This window comes from Antechinus flavipes, chromosome 2, assembly GCF_016432865.1.
Source record: "Antechinus flavipes isolate AdamAnt ecotype Samford, QLD, Australia chromosome 2, AdamAnt_v2, whole genome shotgun sequence".
Lineage (NCBI taxonomy): Eukaryota > Metazoa > Chordata > Mammalia > Dasyuromorphia > Dasyuridae > Antechinus > Antechinus flavipes.
This window is the reverse complement of record NC_067399.1, coordinates 421794253-421813679: the sequence shown is the minus strand read 5'-3', so window position 1 is coordinate 421813679 and position 19427 is coordinate 421794253. Positions and strand designations below refer to the sequence as shown.

General features: G+C 32.8%; 1 protein-coding gene across 3 annotated transcripts in view; it reads left to right on the top strand.

Moving 5' to 3' along the window:
- Positions 1 to 19427, top strand: part of SLIT3 (slit guidance ligand 3) — a 778163-nt gene that overhangs the window by 120491 nt on the left and 638245 nt on the right. For all 3 annotated transcript variants that reach the window (XM_051978878.1, XM_051978877.1, XM_051978879.1), the window contains exon 4: positions 17576 to 17647. In XM_051978878.1, coding sequence (XP_051834838.1) covers positions 17576 to 17647 — 72 coding nt within the window. The remainder of the gene's footprint in view (positions 1 to 17575; positions 17648 to 19427) is intronic.

Here is a 19427-nt window from a genome sequence, read left to right as displayed (position 1 = left end):
ATGTCCCCTCTGCCCCTTATTTATCTTTTTGGAGCTTATTATGGCATGTGTTATAAGAAGTTGGTCTAAATCCAATTTCTTCCAGACTACTTTCTAAGGTCACATAGATCCTAATTCCAATAGTTGTATTCTTTGGTTTTCAAACATTAAGCTACATGTCATCTGGACCAAATATTTTGTATTGATCACCTTTTCTATTTTCATTTGGTATCAAATAATTTTGAAGATTACTGCTCTCTTATACATTGAAATCTGATATTGTTAGTTCCCTTCTTCTTACTTCATTATTTCTCTTGAGATTGTTGACCTTTTATTCTTCAGAAAAATTTTATTATAATTCTGTAATGGAATCTTTTGGCAGCTTGATTTGTAACTGATTCTATAAATTATTTTAGGAATAGTAATTTTATCATATTAGCATAATCTAAACATAAGCAATGAATTTCTCTCCATTTTTTAAAATCTTCCTTTACTTTTATAAGAAGTACTCTCTAATTTATTTATGTAATTTCTATCAGTGTCTTCACAAGAGGACTCCAGGTATTTTACATATTCTTTAGGGCTTTTTAATGGACATCCCCCCACCTCTATTCTAGTTGAATAGCAGTGTTGGAAACTTAAAGAAAACCGTGTTGATAGCATTTTAAAAAGACTGATAGCTTGAAGTATTTATTTTATATGCTGTTGCTTTACTGAAATGTCTAATTATATTATTTTAATTGAATTTTGTAAGTTCTTGATGTAAATCAGCATGTAGATAATGTAAAAATGGTGACTTTGTTTCATATTTTCCTATACTTGTTCCCTCAATTTCTTTTTTTATATTATTGGTATAACTAATATTTCTAGAACTATATCAAATACTAGTATAGTAATGAATGTTCTTACTTTAACTCTGATATTATCAGAAAGACCTCTACTATTTCTCCATTATAAATTATACTAGGCCTTGGATTTAGATATTTTTTTTTTATTTTACTATATAAGAAAAAGTTGAATCAGACTTAAGCTTTTTAGTGTTGTCTTTTTTTCTTTAATATAAAATTTTCTAAACCTATTGGTATAATTATATGATTTTTATTATTTATTTAGTCTGTTGTGTTTTAGAATTTTCCTAATATTGGACCAACCATGAATTGTTGGGATAAATCCAAACTTTTTACTCTATAAAAATTTTAGTATGTTGTTTTTGTTATTTGAAAACATTTATTTATTTATTTGTATTTTAACACCAATATTAATTATATTGCTGTATAGTATTCTTTCCATAACTTATCTTTCCATTTTTTAGGTATCGGGGCCATGTTTGCCTCATAGAAGCAGTTTACAAGAATAACTTCTTTATGTTATGTGAATTTGGCTGTTCTTTTAATGTCTCATGAAATTTTCTTTTTCTGAGACTAGGTTATTTAAATTCTTAAGTTTTTTAATATTGATATATATATTTATTGAAAATTTTCATCCATTTTATTTATTTTTCATTTTATTGAGATGTAATTGGGCAAAATAATTTCTAATTTTGTTAAATTTCATGTATATATTTTTAATTTTTGATACTCATAATTAGGTTTTTCTCTTTTAAAAAATCACATTAACTGATGCTTCATTTTACGTTTTTTAAAAGTGCCTACTTTTATTTATTAGTGTAAAAGTTTTTTTTCCCATTTTTATGTCTTTCTTGATTTTTTATAATTTCTGCTTGTGTTTCTAATTTAAAAAAAAATTGTGATTTTAAAAGTTTTTATTGTATATCCACTTCATTGATGTCTTCTCTTAAGGTTTTGTTGATGAAATTGTTTAGAGATATAAATCTTTCTATTTCACTTTATCTCAAAGTTTTGGTATTTTATCTTTTTCATTTTGTTTGATGAAGTCATTTGATGATTGTATTATTTTTTCTTTGGCCCACTATTTCTTTAGAATTAACTTAAATCCCCTTTAAGTTTGGATACTTTCTTCCAATGAAATTTATAATTATTTTATTTCATTATTGTAACTAAAGGATATATTGATATTTCTGCTTTTCTGAATTAAACATATATCTTTCTATTAATTTCTACATTAGGGTATTTCTTTTACTTTCACTTTTATTTCCTCTTTTAAAAGCTGTGATATTGAGTATAATCACCCTTAAGACCTGTGCTTATTTTACTCCTGTGACCCTAAAAGATCATATGATTCTGAAGGATTCTGAAGGAATATTTTTCTCATTTTTACCCCTAATCATATCATATCATAACCCAATGATAATTTCAGTTATAATTACATTGTAATATAAACACAGAAAACAAGAGAAACTTAGAAAGCTAAATACATGTGAGCAATTAGAAGTGGATAAATTATGATTAAAATAATATATTAAGAATTTAAAGTAAAAACATTACAATATCCATTATGATTAAGAAAAGAATATTATACAGAGAGAAGAATATTATAAATAAATTATGATTATATAATTGATACCATAGTTTATACCTTTCTAATTGCTTAAATATATTTAGATTTCTAGGTTTCTTTTGTTCTCTGTGTTTATATATAAAAGTTTCTACCTAGCTCCTCTTTGCTCACAGGAATGTGTCAAAGTCTTCTTTTCTATTAAAGGTCTATTATTTTTACCTTATAGAATTATACATAGCTGTGTAGGGTAAGTTATTTCTAGTTGTAAGCATTTTTACTTTGTCTTTTTGAAGTGTTGTATCCTAAGATTTTCTTTTTTTCATGTATTTGCAGTCAAGTCTTGTAGGATTTTATGGCTGGTTCATGAGTACTTGAATTGGTTCTGGAACTGAATCCAATATATTTTCTTTGATTTGTATGCTCAGTTAGTATTTGGCTTTGATATATGTTCAATTTGGGATTTCCTTTAGGAATTGACTAGTAAATTCATTCATTCATGTATGCATGCATTTATTCTTTTTTTCTCTTTCTTTCATATAAGCAAAAAACACCTATTTTATCTTTTATAATTATCTCTCCCCATTGTTTGATTAAGAATATCTTTATTTCACATAGTTGTAAAAGGTAGATGATCTGTTTATTTTCTAATTTTAAAATGTTTTAATCTTTAATATTCAAGTCACATCTCTGTTTTGAATTTATTGTAGAATTTAGTGAGAGGTGTTCATATAAACCTTATTTCTGCCAGACTGATTTTCAGTTTTCCCAGAATTAAAAAAAAATCAAATAGGGAGTTTTTTCCTGAGTAAGTTGTAGTTTTGATTTTATTTTCTATGTTTATAATTATTTCTGGTTTCCAATTATCAAATTTGTTCCATTGATCTACTTATCTATTTTCTAACTACTACCAAATGATTATGGTGACTACTACTTTATAATATGATTTGAAATCTAAAAGTAATCTTTCCCTTTCATACTTTTTTTATTATTTCCCTTGACATTCTTAATGTTTTGTTTCTCCAAATGAATTTTTAAGATTTAAGTTCTACAAAGTGTTTACTTGATATTTTTAATGATATAAAATTTAAACAGTAAATTGGCTTTGGTAATACTATTATTTATATTATGTTAATGTGGTCTAGCTGTGAACAAGGAATATTATTCCATATGTTTAAGTTGTTCTATATTCTTTAACAAGAACTTTTTAATTGAATTTTTTTTAACAAATATTATGTGCTCTTTAGTGGATTTGCCCCAAAGTCTTTATGAATTCTGTAGTAATTTTGAATGGGATTTCCTTTCTATTATTTCATTTCATTTTCATTTCATGATTTTATAGAACTACTACTAAATTTTGTGGTCTTATTTTCTAGACCAAAACTTTACTAATGCTATTAATTATTTAAATTAATGTTTTTGCTGATTCTCATGGATTTTCTAAGTAAACCATCATGTCATCAGCAAATATGGAAAATGTTATTTCCTCTTTGCCTATTTTTAGACCTTTAATTTCTTTTATTTGTGTTATTACTATTGCCAGCATTTTTAAAACTATATTAAATAGTGGTGGGGAGAATGGGCATCCTTGTTTTACTCCTGAAATTATTGGGGACATTTCTAGTATAATCCCCATGGTAGATATTTTCTTCTCATAATTTATCTTGCTTTAGTATCTGAATTGGATATTTGTGTTAAGACCTTCTCCTTCGACAGCCTTTGATAGAGATGTGTGTTTTTTTTTTTTGGTCTGCTTTTGTTCCCTCTATAGTCTAGATGCTGGATTCTCTAATTCTCTATTGGGTGATTGACTAGAGCCCACTTTCTACTGGATTTCCATGCCAATGAGTTTATCTTCTATTAGTCCAAGACTGGTTTTGACTACTTCCTTCCCTCCTTCCTTCCTTCCTTCCTTCCTTCCTTCTTCCCTCCCTCCCTCCCTCTCTTCCTTCCTCTTTCCTTTTCCTCTCTTCAGGGGGAAAAAACAGTTAGGATTTGGGATTTGGACTTATCTCATAGCATGTCTCAGGCTCCAGAAGTATGTGGTAGATTGTACTGGACATCATCTTGCCCCAAGTGCTGGGGTTACTTGAATACTGTGTTAGTGCCTAAGTTCTGCTATGACTTGGGTCCCAGTCACCTAGGGGATGTTTCACAGATTGTTTTGCCATTGCAAAAGACTTCCTGAGTGCTGCTGTGGTACTTTCCCTTGCTGTAATTCTAGTTCAGGTTGCTAGCATAATGATGTCTAGAGTCTTGGAAGACCCCAGACAAATACAAGTTTCCCAGATCTCTCTCTTTGTGCACTTAGTTGGGGGAATTCTGAATTTTACTGTTTTGACAGACTGGGACAGACTTTCAGACCTAGCTCAGGGCACTGGCTTTTTCTTTTCCTACCTTATCTTTACTCATAATTCCTCTCAGCTTTTGGCAGTTTGCTTATGCAGTTCTAGACTTAGAAGAGGAGCTTATTGCTTCAGTCTCTTTTGTTTTCTTTATCATTCTTCCTTTTTGGTGCATTATTAGAATTAGAATGATTTTAGAATCATTAGAATGATTATGGGGAGAACTAGACTGCTCTAAGACCTTTTCTTTAACAGAAATTGCATTCTAAGAGATCTTAAAGATACAATGTGTAAGTGGCTCTAGCCTTCTCTGAAATTTTCTTGAATTTAAAAATAACATCTTAGTCCAGACCTTAGTAAACCCAAAGTCACTCCTTGCATTGTGCCAATGTTCCAGCTCCCTTCCCCCAAGATATGTGGTGACTATGCAACAAAATGTGAGTGATAGTGTGCCCCATTACAGTAACCACCTGCCTTCTTCCCCATATGCATACTTGTTCCTCTATCAAGAAAAGGAAGATATTTCATTTCATTTGCTTTTTTTTTTCCTCTTCTAAAATTATTCATCTGGTGGCCATATGAGGACTCAGTTGCATTAAGATCACAGCCTTCATCTGTTCCCCGAGGAAGACCTTTCAGTTCCACATGGAAGAGTAAACATGAATAAATCCTGGAATTAGATGGAAATGAGATGTGGTATTGAGCTCTTTCTGATATGAGTGACATTGGCCAAGCAGAGGCGGGAAAGGCCATGGGGCTTTTAGGAACAAGGCCCAGCCAACCCACCCTGGAATCCCAATCATGGTCTGTTAAGGAGCATGCAATGCATAGTTGGCTAAATTTGGTTGTTGGGTTGTTTTTTTTTTTTTTTTTTGATCCTGACACAAATACCAAAATAAAATCTAAAATGATTTGTTACCTTCTAGCATCTCTAAAGCAAGTGCTTTTATTTTTAACTCCAATACTAGTGTAGTGCTTTTAACACATGAAACTTTTTTCTTCCTATCACTTTAGGAGCCCTGCAGCAGATCAGAGTTTGCAAGCAAAATTGCTATCTGAATGATAGTCATACATGGCCTTAGTTATAATTGTAGCCACTGTCACCATGTGGTTGTTAAGAGTTCACTCAGACCCAGGTCTTATACCAGCTTTCAAGGACCTTCATGATTATCACTAAAGAATTTTCTTTATGAGGAGGGCTGCTGTTCTGCCGGTCATGCACCCTCCACTTGAAAAGCTATCCACAGAGGAACAACTCACTATCTCTCAAGATAGTTATAATGGAAACATTTGTCATACCCCATCTTTGTGTCTGCTAGTTTGTCTCATTAGTACTAGACATTGTGGTATATAAAGTATTCAATAAGAGCCCTAAGTAAATGATAGCCATAACTTATTTCCTGAATCCACAGCTCAAATTTAGAGGTTTGAGTTAAAAATTGTTATTCCTTCAGACTATGGACAAATATAATGTAATAAATGAATAATCAAAGCATTTGTTAAATGTTTATTGTGTGCAGAGTACTGTCCCCAAGTCCTGTAGAAACAAATAGAAAAACCAACACAGTTCTTACTCTCAATGATCTGACATTCTAATAGTGAAATCCACACAAATGGAAGGTTTTAGATGCAAGTCAGATGAAAAAATTCTGTGGTCCTTAGGATACAGCAACAAAGATATATGAATGTTTTTTCTTTAAAGTTATCTGTGATCTTTAATGCTTTTTATTACTCTTGCAAATTTCAGGATGTGGGATAAGCTAAATCCCACCCCCATTAATTTTTTCTGGGAATGTACTGTTTAAAACTGTCCCATAGAATAAAAATTTGTTATGAGAGAAAGTCTGCATGTCAATGTGATGAGTAATATATTTGAAAGTTTGGCCATACATTTAGCAAATTATTCCTCCTTCTCCTCCCACCGTCCTTTTCTCCACCTCTATTTACCTTCTTGACCAATTGTATTTCTCAGAAATCCCAAAATATAGATGTGGGGATGAAAGTAACAGATAGTACTAGCTACAATTTTGTTACCTGGCCAGATTAATCAGGAGAGAAGCAGACTCTTAAAACCAGAATCATAGATTTATGACAGACATTGAGTATTTGAGGCAATGGGAAAAACACAGGCTCTGGTGTTGGACCTAGACTCAGATCCTGCTCCTGATACTACATATATGACCCTGACTTAGTCATTAAACTCTCCCCCAGTTTCTTCATTTATAAAATGAAGGATTGCATTAACTTTCCAGCTCTAGATCTATGATCTAATGACCTTGTTTGTTCACTAACTAAACTATGAAGTAAGACAGAGAAGTTAACAAACTATTAAATTACTGTAGTTTATACCAGAGATGGGACTTTTTTGATATGTAAGAAGAAAGTTTGGAAGCCATTCTATACTTCTCTATCTCATGAACTGATCTGAAGCATTTGTATGACATAGGTGGTTATCATGAAATACTATTTGGAAAAAGATACTTTCTTCTCTCCAGAAATACCTAAGAAAAAATTGAATTGATTATCTGTTCTTAATTCTTATCTGACACATAGTTATTGTAATTTATATTCTTCAATAAATATAGCTATGATACATATATGCATATGGTATCTTATATTTTCTATGTTGGTAGACATATAAGCCTTTCATTTAGAAAGCATATACTACTAAATATTGGGGGGCTATACAGGAGAGCTCGCTTACTTTTCCAATCTCTGAAAATAAAGCTTTTGAACTCAGTACAGTGGTTCATTCATTTTGTGTAGCTCTAATTGCTATTTCCCCTCTTATATCAATCCAAAATCATCTTCTTTGTAACTTCTAACCCACCATTCCCACTTCTTCCCTCTGTGTCCAAAAACAAATCTCTGTCTTCCATGTGATAGTTGTTTTGACACTTAAAAATCACTCTCATATCCCCCTTCAACCTTTTGTCCTCCAGGCTAAACATTTCTAGTTCATTTAAAAGACCCTCATATGGCATGATCTTGGGGCCTTTATCCTACTAGTCAACTTCTTCTGAATGCTCTCCAGATTATTAATGTCCTTCCTAAAACCTAGTTCCTGACCACAATATTCAGATGTGGGCTTCCAGTGCAGGATATGACAGGACTATGACTTCCTCAATGCTAAACACTCTTGCCTCTTTGAAGGTATCCTATATATATATATATATATTTTTTTTTCTTTCTTGGCTACCATAACTTACTTTTGATTTACTTAAATTGCAGTCCTCTAAAATTTCCTAGATCATTTTCAGAGGAGCTCTTAGGCTATTTCTATCCTATACTTGTGAGGTTGATTATTTCAATATAAAGCTAAGACTTTCTATTTATCACAATTAAGTTTTATCTTTCTTTATTTTCCAGGTTTTATAGCCTAACAAAAAAACAATTTAATCCTGTCTTCTGGATACTAGCTATTATTCCAAGATTAATGTTGTCCACATATTTACTAAGTATACTATCTTTTTATCTATGTTACTGATAAATGGGACAAATAACACTGGGCCAAATACAAATTCCTGGCTTCCAAATTTAAACAAAATCATTAATGAATAATATATTTTTAAAGTCTTTTCAGTAATTTCTAACACCATTGAAGAGTATTGTCTAACCTGTTTTCTCCATTTTTTCTCACAAGATTAGTGTCCAAATTTTGTCAAATGCTTTGTTAATTTATAGGTATGGAAAAATAAAAAAGTTTAAATAATTAAAGGATAATTATTGTTCATGGTTATGTCATGCCAATACACTAAAAAAAGTTCTTGTCCAATCAAGGTATTAAGTAGTTACTTTAAAGAACTAGCACTAGAATAAATTTCATTTGGAGGAATGAAAAATGTAGTATCTCTGGGATTTTTTTTAGTTAATGAAAGAGGCCTAGCATTTGCAGATCCCAGTTTCAAAAGGCAATATTTATCACAATTATTTGCTTTTCCTTTTAAAAGAGTAGATCATTGGGGAGGGGAGGAACTAGCACCTTTGTTGTGGGGAGCTGGGGTAGAGAAATGGGATATGAGCTGGTTGCTCCAGAGCCTCAGGGCTTGTCTGGGGTCAGGGCACACAGAGATAGAGGCAATAAAGAACTGAGACACTTTAAAAAAAAAAAAGAGTAGATCATTGCAATATATATAAATATAGCCAAGAAATTGACACAGATGCCCAATGTTGGATGAATCCAGGAGTGCAAACTACTGGAAGAAAAGCTATTAACAAGAATAAGTGGGAAAGCTGAAAAGCAGTTTGCTAGTAAACAAATTTGTCAGTTTTTTTGGAAGTAAAATATTACATCATAAAAAATAGAAGAGAATATGAAGGAGGTTCCTTTCAGACTGTAACTAAGTGAAGCAGAGATGAGAAAAAAAGAGACAATTTTTTTGATTATGTAAAATTCTAGAACTTTTGCCCAAACAAAATCAATGCAGCAAAATCAAAAAAGAAACTGGGAATGAAGAGAAAGAAGGAACAATTTTTGCCTCAGATATCTCTGATACTATTTGATGGCCAAGATATTTAGGCAATTGGCACACTTGCTATTTAATAATATGAATCATCTTTGAAAGAAGAAATGCATATTATTTGTAAACTTGGAGAAAAGCTATTAAGAGAAATATAGATTAAAACAACACTGGTGTTTCACCTCAAACTCAGAAAAAGGGGAAAGATGATAAAAATCCCAATTAGTCAATGTTAAGGGGACTGCAGGAAAACTTGGCACATCATGGCATGCAAACACACATAAATATCAACTAGAAACAAAGTGGCAGCCCATATATTTGAAAAGGATAAACAAATATTTCTAGATGGATATAAGGGAATAATATGTCTCAAAAGATGACAAATGTAAGTTCAGAAAAGGATTGGAAAGACATATATTAAATGATGCACAGCAAAGAAAATAACTTAGCAGAAACATCCATACAATGAATACAGCATTATAAACTAAAACATCAGAAGGCTGCTAAACTATGATCAATTGCAATGAATTCTCTTGTTCCTGGGGAATTAATGATGAAACTCATTTCCATCCTTTCAAGAGAGAAATGAAAGTATTATGGGTACAGAATGTGACGTGCTGTCAAAAATGGTTATTTTGTTGGTTACTTTTCTAGAGTTGTTTTTCTTTGCTAGAAGCAAAGGTTCAGTGGTGCTGTGGCAATGGGGAATATATTAGGAAATAACTTTGGCACAAAAATGATAGTTACATTCCAATACTTCAAAAATAAAATTAAGCTATAACATTGCCATAATCTAATAGTTTATTAACCCTATCAATAAAATAAAATTGGGTAGTCTGGCATGGACTCATTTTGTTGAAAACATGCCAATTTTTTGTAATGATTTATTCCTTTTCTAGATATTCACTAACCATCCATTTAACAAGACAACCTTAAAGTTTGCCAAAATTTAAAGAAATGCTTACCAGACCATGACTTGCAGAGTCTATTCTTTTCCATTTTTTGAAAACCAAGACAAAATTGCTATTCTCTAATTTTGTCATACCTTTCTGCTTGCCAAAATCTTTTTAATAACTTAATAGTATTATATTTTTTTCTAATTATATGTTAAGATAATTTTCAACATTTATTTTTGTAAGATTTCTAATTCCAAATTTTTCCTTTTCTCCTTTTCCTTCTCTTTCCCTAAGATAGCAAGCAATCCAGTAAGGCTTATGCATTTAATCATTTTAAGCATAAACACAAGAAAGAAAAAAACAAACAAAAATAATATGCTATATCTATATTCTTTCTCTGGATGTGGATGTCATTTTCCATTACAAATATATTGGAATTGTCATGGATTACTGTATTGCTTAGAAGATCTAAGTCTATCATAGATGATCATCGCACAATATTATTATTAATGTGTATAACATTCTCTTAGTTCTATTCACTATCACTTCATGTCTTTCCAGATTTTTCTCTTATACTGCAATAGTATTCCATTACAATTATATACAACTTATTCAGCCATGTTCCCAGATTATATTATATATATTATATATTATTATATTATATTATTATAATATATTATATTATATATATAGATTATATTATAGATATATTATAGATTGTGGGGCAGAGAAAGAAATTCTGCTCTCAAATACCAGCCTAAGCAGCTATTCACATACTTTACATGTGACTTTTTTTTTTCAGAATTCCCTTGATCAATTGCAGTGGTGAAAATACCACCTGTGCTCTTAAAATCTTTAGTTCCTTTTCCTAGATTTCATAATCCTTAGCAGCACTTTTTATATTCCTTCTTATGGTGTGGTGGCCATGTGAATTACCAAAAAGGATAAAAATCATCTGCTTTGACAAGTCTTGGGAAGTTTTAGGTCATGTCCTAGATTCATGCCTTTAGAAAAGATCAGACCACTGTATTGTTCATTTCAAATCAGTAAATAGATATCTTACTATCTCCTTCCCTTATAAAGATTTAACAAACCACAACCAATCATATCTTTCTTTTACTCTTACAGGATGACTTCTCACTTTATAGCACATGGAGCTACTATCACTCTTCAGAAAACAAATCTCTATTTCTCCCTCAGCTATACATTTATTATTTAGCTCCAAGTGTTCAGGAGTCATTCTTCCCTTTCTTCTCTGTCAGGTTCTGTTACTCTTTCACCTCCTGACATAAGTCAAGATTCCCTTCTGTTTCATCAGATAAATTTTCTATTTCATTTTAACATTAAAGCCCCTCCTGTGGAATACTTCATTGTCCATGATAACTGGAAGATCGGAGAAGTGGAGTCAGTTTATATTCCCTTTTAAGAAACAGTCCTGCACTTTGTGCATAGAAGAGAACTGTATGGGCACTGCAGAATTAAAAATATTGTATACTTGAATATATTATGTTCAATTATAAAAATCTCCTGACTTTCTATACTGTCAAAAAACAAGAACCTCAGCCCTTTGTCATTCTTTCCAGTAGATTTTTCCTTCCCTCTTTCTCTTCATAGTTACCTAGGAATAAGAAAGTAGGTGGTCTTGACCATCTCCTCATCACCTTAGCAATTTAACTAGCAAATTCAGCATTCTTTTATTTATTTTATAAACTTGTGTCTCCTACACTTTCTTGCCATACTTCCCTAATTTTACCCTTTTATTACTGTCCATCTGTGTCCTCCTTCTCTTTTTCCCTCTTAGATTCTTCTCTTTAGGTCCATTTACACCAACTTCTTGATGCTTTCTATTTCTTCTAACCACAAGAAGAAGATGAGTATTGATATAATGCTTTAAGGTCTATAGTTCTTTACAAATATCACTTCATTTATTCCCACAACAACTCTGTTGGCAGGTACCATTATTTTTATGCTCATTTTATAGATGAGGAAACTGAGGCAGACAGAGGTTGTGATTTGCATTCAGGTCACTTTGTTAGTCAATGTCTGAAGATGGATTTGAACTCAAATCTTTACAACCTCTCTTTTTTTTCTTTAGCTTGAATCTTTATATATCATCATAGAGTTAGAATTGAAAGAACTTTAGAGGCCATCTTGCCCAAGCCCCTCATTTTACCAGTGAAAAACTGACTAAAGGTTAAATGATTTGTCCATGGTTATTCAGATCAAATGACTTGCCCATGTAAATAAAGCCATGATATGAAAGCAGGTTTTCTAATTTCATTTCATCACTCTTTCCATAACACCATGTTTTTATTTCAGCTTGATTCCTTTTATTCCTTTTCTTTGAATTCTCCAAAAAAAAAAAAACCATCCTCAAATCTCAATCTTCATCCTTCTTTAAAATTCCAAAATCTTTTCAATGTCCTTCACAAATCTTGTCTTCCAGTTTCCTTTTGGTTTACAAGAGCCATTTTGAGGCTTAGATCTGTGTCTCATTTATATTAAATGTTGAAATTAATGAAATATTCTCCAATACCCATTCCGGCCCTAAAATTCTATAGTAACTAATATTTCTCAAGTGTGAAATAGGAAAAAGAGAGTCATTTTCTAGGTAGGTAATAATACCGATATGAACTAGAATAGTACTAATTGTGTTTATTTCTTCTTTAGGACTTCACAAAGTCTATTTTATAGGATGGCTTATCTTTTTCTATATATGTGCCCTGTTTTTCTCCTTTAATCTATGGCCATTAACCTTTTATGTGTATCATGAGCCTCTCCTTGGCAATCTGATAAAATCTTTGGAGCTGTTTACATAATGATACTTATAAATCCATTGAGTAAAACACATAAGATTATAAAGGAAACCAGAAGAAAGTGAAAATTGAGATAAATTTTTTTTTCCTTTTCATGTTCATAGATCCCTTGAAATTTACCCATTGGTCCCTTGGGGGTCTGTGCATCCCAAATTAAGAACCCCAGACCTAATGTTATATAAAAAACTGATTTAAATTTATAAAAATAAGTCCTTCACCAGTTATCAAACATTTAAAGAACAGGCATTTTTCTAAGATTGGAATCCAAATTCTCAACAATATGTAAATAACATGCTCCAAATAACTAAAAATCAGAGAAATGCAAATTAAAGCAATTCTTGAAGTTCCATCTCAGATCCATCTGGATCCAGCAAAATTGATGAAATAGGAAAATTACCAGTCTTCAAAGGGATGTGGGAGAACAGACACATTATTATACTATTGTTGCAGCTATGAATGGATACATCCATTCTAGAAAGCAATTAAGAATTATTCCTCAAAAATTACTAAATTGTTCATATTCTTGAGTTAGCAACCCCATTATTAGTCATATTTCTGAAAGAGATCAAAGCAAAAGGAAAAGATTCCTTAGTATGTATAAAAATATTTATAGCAACTCTTCTTCTAGTGGAAAATAACTGGAAATTAAGGGTATGGTAATCAATTAGAGAATGGTGAACAAATCATGTTATAGGAATGTAATGAAAAATAATCCAAGAAATTTTGAAATAGGTTTCAGAGAAACCTGGAAAAACTTTAATGAACTGATACTGAGTGAATTGAGCAGAAGCAAGAGAATAATTTATAATGTAACATCATCATTGTAAATTTTTTTAAAAAAATAATTCTTTTTCAAGAATTTTGATCAATATAGTGGTCAACTAATACTAAAGGACTAATGATGAAGCAAGCTACCTATTGTGTAGAATAAGATATCCATTTCTAAACATGGCCATTGTAGGAATTAGTTTTTGCCAGACTATGCTTATTTTTTGTAAAGGTTTTTTTTTCTTTTTTTTTCATAGTGAGAGAAATGTGAGGAGGTAAATGCTTGACAGTTGAAAAACTTAATTTTTAAAAAAGGACCTCTTAATTAGATGGATAGTTAAGTACTTTGATGGATAGTTAAGTACTTCTTTCTCAGAAAGAAATTCAAGCATTTCCTCAACAGTATCTATTCAAACTGCTTTATGTGTAAAGAATGCTCAAAACATGTTTGATTGATTAGTTTCCAGAAGCAAAGTCTAATGAAGTAGAATAATCCTTAAAAGTGTTTAAGGGATGAAAGAAACACCCAGTTTTTCCCTCAAAGTCATGAATTTTTTAACTCCTCACTTGAGACAGGTAACAAAACAATCCTCTGAATTGGGTCTACTTGTAGCCAGTTCCCAAGGGAAATGAACTGAATGAATATGATGCCATTGTCCTATGCTGATTATGTTTTCCTTCCTTTCTACATGCTTCTTGAGCTTTCAAAGCAAGCATCAAACACACAACTTCCCTACTTTTTCACTTGAGGCTACAGGATGCACGCAAGGGGGAGGCTGGCAGCACTCCCATGGTGCTTGGAATATTCAATGCTCTTCTCAGCCAACGTGCTGATAGTTGGGGGTTGGAGGGGATGAAACAGAGAGACACAGAGAGAGGAGAGGCGGGGAGCCAGAGATAAAAACCAGACACCTTCTGGAAGAGATTCTTGAAAGTATTGCAGACCCAAGATGGGAGCCACATGACCTGGCTGTGTCTATAAACATTTCTTGGCAGAGAAAGCTCTAGCTAGTCTCTAACCTATAGTTTGCCTCTTCTTTCATCATTCACAAGACTGATATGAAGATATCCCAGAGGTAAAACTAACAATCTTGTAAATAATTAAGTGGCCACCAGCATTAAGTTTTTGTCTGAGACCAGTTGAATTCATAAGAAAAGGCTTACATTGTCTTTCAGAGGAATCAGATAACCCTGTTATGACATGAATTAATATAAGATTTTAAAAATTGATGTGAATATTAATATCATTTATTATAAGGGCTACTCATTGGATACATTATACAATAACATTTATCATGGGAATGGACAGTGTTCCATGGTGAATAGAGAGCTATTCTTACATTCAAGAAGTGGATTTCAATCCTACCTGTGGCATATACAGGCTTTAGCTCCTAGGCAACTCTGAAAGATATAGGTGTGTGTGTGTGTGTGTGTGTGTGTGTGTGTGTGTACAGTGCCTGTGTTACTTTTCCATATCCCCCATAATATCCAGAACAGGGTTTTGTATGCCTTTCATTAATACCTATTTAATTGATTAATTGACTAAGAAATTGCATGGAATGGCACCTAGAGGGCTATTCTTAGAATCATAAAGACCCAAATTCAGATCTTGACTCTAATATATGCACTATGGCTATGAATAAGATAAAGAAACTTTTGGTATTTCTGGAGCCATCTTTTGTCACTTCAAATTAAAGGAGGGAGTTTCCACACTAGAACTTCCCCAGACTAATATAAGTATGAGGGGGAAGAAAGGGAAGCAATTAATTGAAATGAATTTCAGAATTTCAGTCAAATAAGCAACTGCCATGACTGGAGACAGAGGATATTGTTTTGGGAATGTTATTGACATTAGTGAGTTTGGGAGAAATATTTTATGAAAAGCTGCTTTTGTTTTTTAAATTACTAATGTCCAATTCAAATATAAAGGGAAGGAGATGGATATTCTGTACATGAGGATATCTACAAGCTGTATGATGACTTACATAAAAATTAATGTTTTATTGTATTTTTATTTTGGCAACTATTTCCCAATTATACTTTAATATAGTACATTCAGTAGTACTACAAACAGAATTTTTGACACCTCTATTTTAAACTCTGTATTTATAAAATCATAGATATTTAGAGTTGGAAGAGACTTCATCAGTCCTTTACTTTAGTCCACATATGAAAGAAATCCCAATCTAAAATTTCCAACAACAAAGGTATCCCCAATTTAATATACCCAACAATTATCTTCAAGTCTCTTCTTGAGGACCTCAAGGGAGGGGAATCCTTCCGACCTTTTGTGGAAGCCTGTCCTTAATTGTTAGGAAACTTTTCCTCAACATTAAGACCAAAATGATTTCTTGGCAACTTCCCCCCATTGCTTCTGGTTGTGCCATTTGGGACCAAACAGAACCAGTCTAACCCTGCCTCCATAAGAGTTGAAGACAGCTATCATGTTATGCTAAGTTCTCTTTTCCAAACTAAATATGCTTAACATCTTTCCATCAGTCCCCATGTAACATGGGTCCAAGATCCTTCATTATCTTTATCTTTATTCAGGAACTTTCCTGTTCATCAGTGTTGCTTTTAAACTATTGGCATCCAGAACTGATCATCCTTTTCTAGATGTGGTCCAGTCAGGGCAACTATCACTTCCTTATTTTTTAGAAACCAAATCTCTCTTAGTGCAGCCCAACATCTCATTAACTCTAGGTTAAAATCTAGTTGTGGCAAGAACTGGGGTCATAGTTATTCATGGAATGTAATCTACATATATAATGGGAATCCTTGGGTATGGGAAGCCACCAATTTAATCTTCTTAAGTATCACTTTCATCATGATGAACAATCATGGTAAACTTCTCCATGGTCCACAGGATGACATCAATTTTATTCTTGCTAAACATTTAAGATTCTTCAAAATCAGAACTTAAAGTATCTTTCCAACCTTACATCCAAATACTTTAGCATCATCATTAGCAGAAGAATTCACATTTTACTATGCCTTTATGAGGTTGATAGTGTGTTATTATTACCTCCATTTTCTAAATAAATAAACAAGAACATTCTACTTTAACTAAGGAGGTCTTCTAAATATTACCTAAACTGCCTTTCATCAACCTTTAAGGCTCAGTCCCAGTGTATGAAAACTTCTTGGATTACTCCAGCCCACAGAGATAGTTCCATCTTTTGAATCAATGTAGTGTCAATTGTTGGTTCTATTTAAGAAATTATAGGATCTAGAACTAGAAGAATTCTTAGTGAATATCTGAGACAACATTATCACTTTATAAATTAGAAAACAATGCCCAGAGATGCTAAGTGACTTTTCTCTTTTCATGTGGATAACAAATTTTTAATACCTTGTATATACAAAGTTTGTAAATTGTAAATCCAGTGGTCTTTCTACTACACCATGATATTTCCTTCATTTGACACTAATAATATATTTCATATCTATCTTAAGGCACTTATTAACTGGGTGACTCTGAACAAGTCACAACCCCATTTGCCTCAGTTTCCTCATCTATAAAATGAACTGGAGAAGAAAATGGCGAAACATTCCAGTATCTTGGCCAAGAAAACTCCAAATGGAGTTATGAAGAATTACACACAATTGAAATGTCTGAAAAATGACAATAATAACTATACTTCCTTATGTTGACATTTATCTTTTTATATTTGTATCTTATTTCTCCTACTGGGTTGCAAATTCTTTGTATATGATGTTTTTGTCACTCTTATAATGTCTTGCTTAGGACTGGGCACATAGGAGATATTCAATAATTACTTGTTATTTTTTATTGTTATTATTTACTGATGTGGAATCTATGGTATACAAGATTCCCTTTACATGGACTTTTCCTTAATGGTTCTTTGTATTTTCTATTTATTTTTTATCTTTAGGCGGTTGAACAAGAATAAACTACAAGTCCTCCCAGAATTGCTTTTCCAGAATACCCTGAAGTTAACCAGATTGTAAGTAGAGTTTGATTCCTAATATACAGGCTGTGCTTTTATTTACTATGGCTGGTGTGGATAATGCATTTGCCATTGTGTTGGTAGTCTCTTGTGCCATGTGATACTTGGCGGTGGATCTGTTGAATAGAAAAGCCAGACCAATGTTCAGTGAGGTGTTGCCAGTTGAAGGAAATAGAACTAGAGAAAAAAATAAAGAAGCCATCCTTCTTTTCTTCTGTTTGCTTCCCTCAGGATGTAAGAGCTTTAAGAGGCCAGTGGTGATAATTTGTTTGTGATGGTGGGATGCTCCTTGCTAATGGGGGAGTTAAGGGACTGGGGGAAGGGAGGGTAGTGAAGGGGAAGGGACTTTCCAGAAGGGCCCAGATGCTTGCAGAGAAATGTCTCATGTTTATGGGATTTGCTTTCCATTTGTTAACAAAAAAGTGCTGGTTTTGGAGAGCTCTTGCTTTGAACACAACATTTTAACTAGAGCCTAGATTCACATACAGTCATTCTGGTGAGAACAGTGCCTGCTATTTGCAGAATAAATGGGGCATAGACTGTGTTTTCTAGAACTCCTAGCTGCAGAATACTCTATTTAGAGGATGTTTCTGCAAGAATGGGTGAACCAGCTAGTCATTTTTCCGCACTAGAAATGATCATTTACAGCGATATTTGGGCACATTCATTCAATATGAATTATTTTGTACAGGAGACTGGTTGGAATTGGAAATGAAATATGATTTTGAGGAAGTGGAACTGAGCACTTATCATGATGGGTGCTCCGTCAAGTGCTTATTGATGTCCAGTGGATTCTGTGATTCTGGTATGGATTCTTCTAGTGACTTCTTTCATTGATCACAAGGAGAGATACTGGATAGAGTATGACCTAACAATTTTGGAGACTTTTCAGCGGGAGCTGCATACAGATAAATTTTACTCTGCAGTTTTTCTGAGGGGTACAACAATTGATCTGTTTAGAAACCTTGCTAGTCAAATTGTGCAGTTATCATGGGGAGATTGAAAAGTTGTGATATCCATGTATATTTCCAGTTGTATTCAATATTTACTTGTGCAATAAAATCATACATGAAGAAATGGACATAAATTCATCTTACTTGGGAAACCTAAAATACATGACATCTTATATTCATTTAGGAGTCAAATCAGTGTTACGAAAAATACACATATGCATTATTGCATATACATGCATACATACAGACACAGTTTTGCTGTCAGTGCACTAACATAAAAGGACTGTTTAGGCCCTTGATTTGGACAAAAACCTTCTTCACAAGTAAGAGACACCTGTATCTTGTCAGCCACCTCTCCTGTGGTGGTCTCTACACCAAGGTGCTCTATCATGTCTGTCAACCCTTTCTACTGGATATGGCACATCCTTGTGGTCTTCTATCCAGGAACTGCCCACACAGCTGGGTGAGTGAATACACATACACACACACACACACACACACACACTTGCTGTTTGAACACACATGTGAGTCCACCCTACTTGTGTTTCTAACTCAGCTGGAAAAGCTGAGTTAAGAGCAGGCCAGGAAAACAGAGTAAGTTGACCCTGGTCTCCACCTCATCTCTCCGGTATATCCATTTTCTTAAATTATTTCCACACAAGAGCTGGTTTCTCGGCTCAAGATCACATGGCACTTGTTTATCCTGCTTTTATATAATTAGAGCAGATTATATGCTATTTATTTTGTGATTTTAGTATTGGCTTTTCAGTAAACGGAATATGTCTGGTTTTTGCTGCCCAGGTTGAATGAGTAGTTTATAGGAT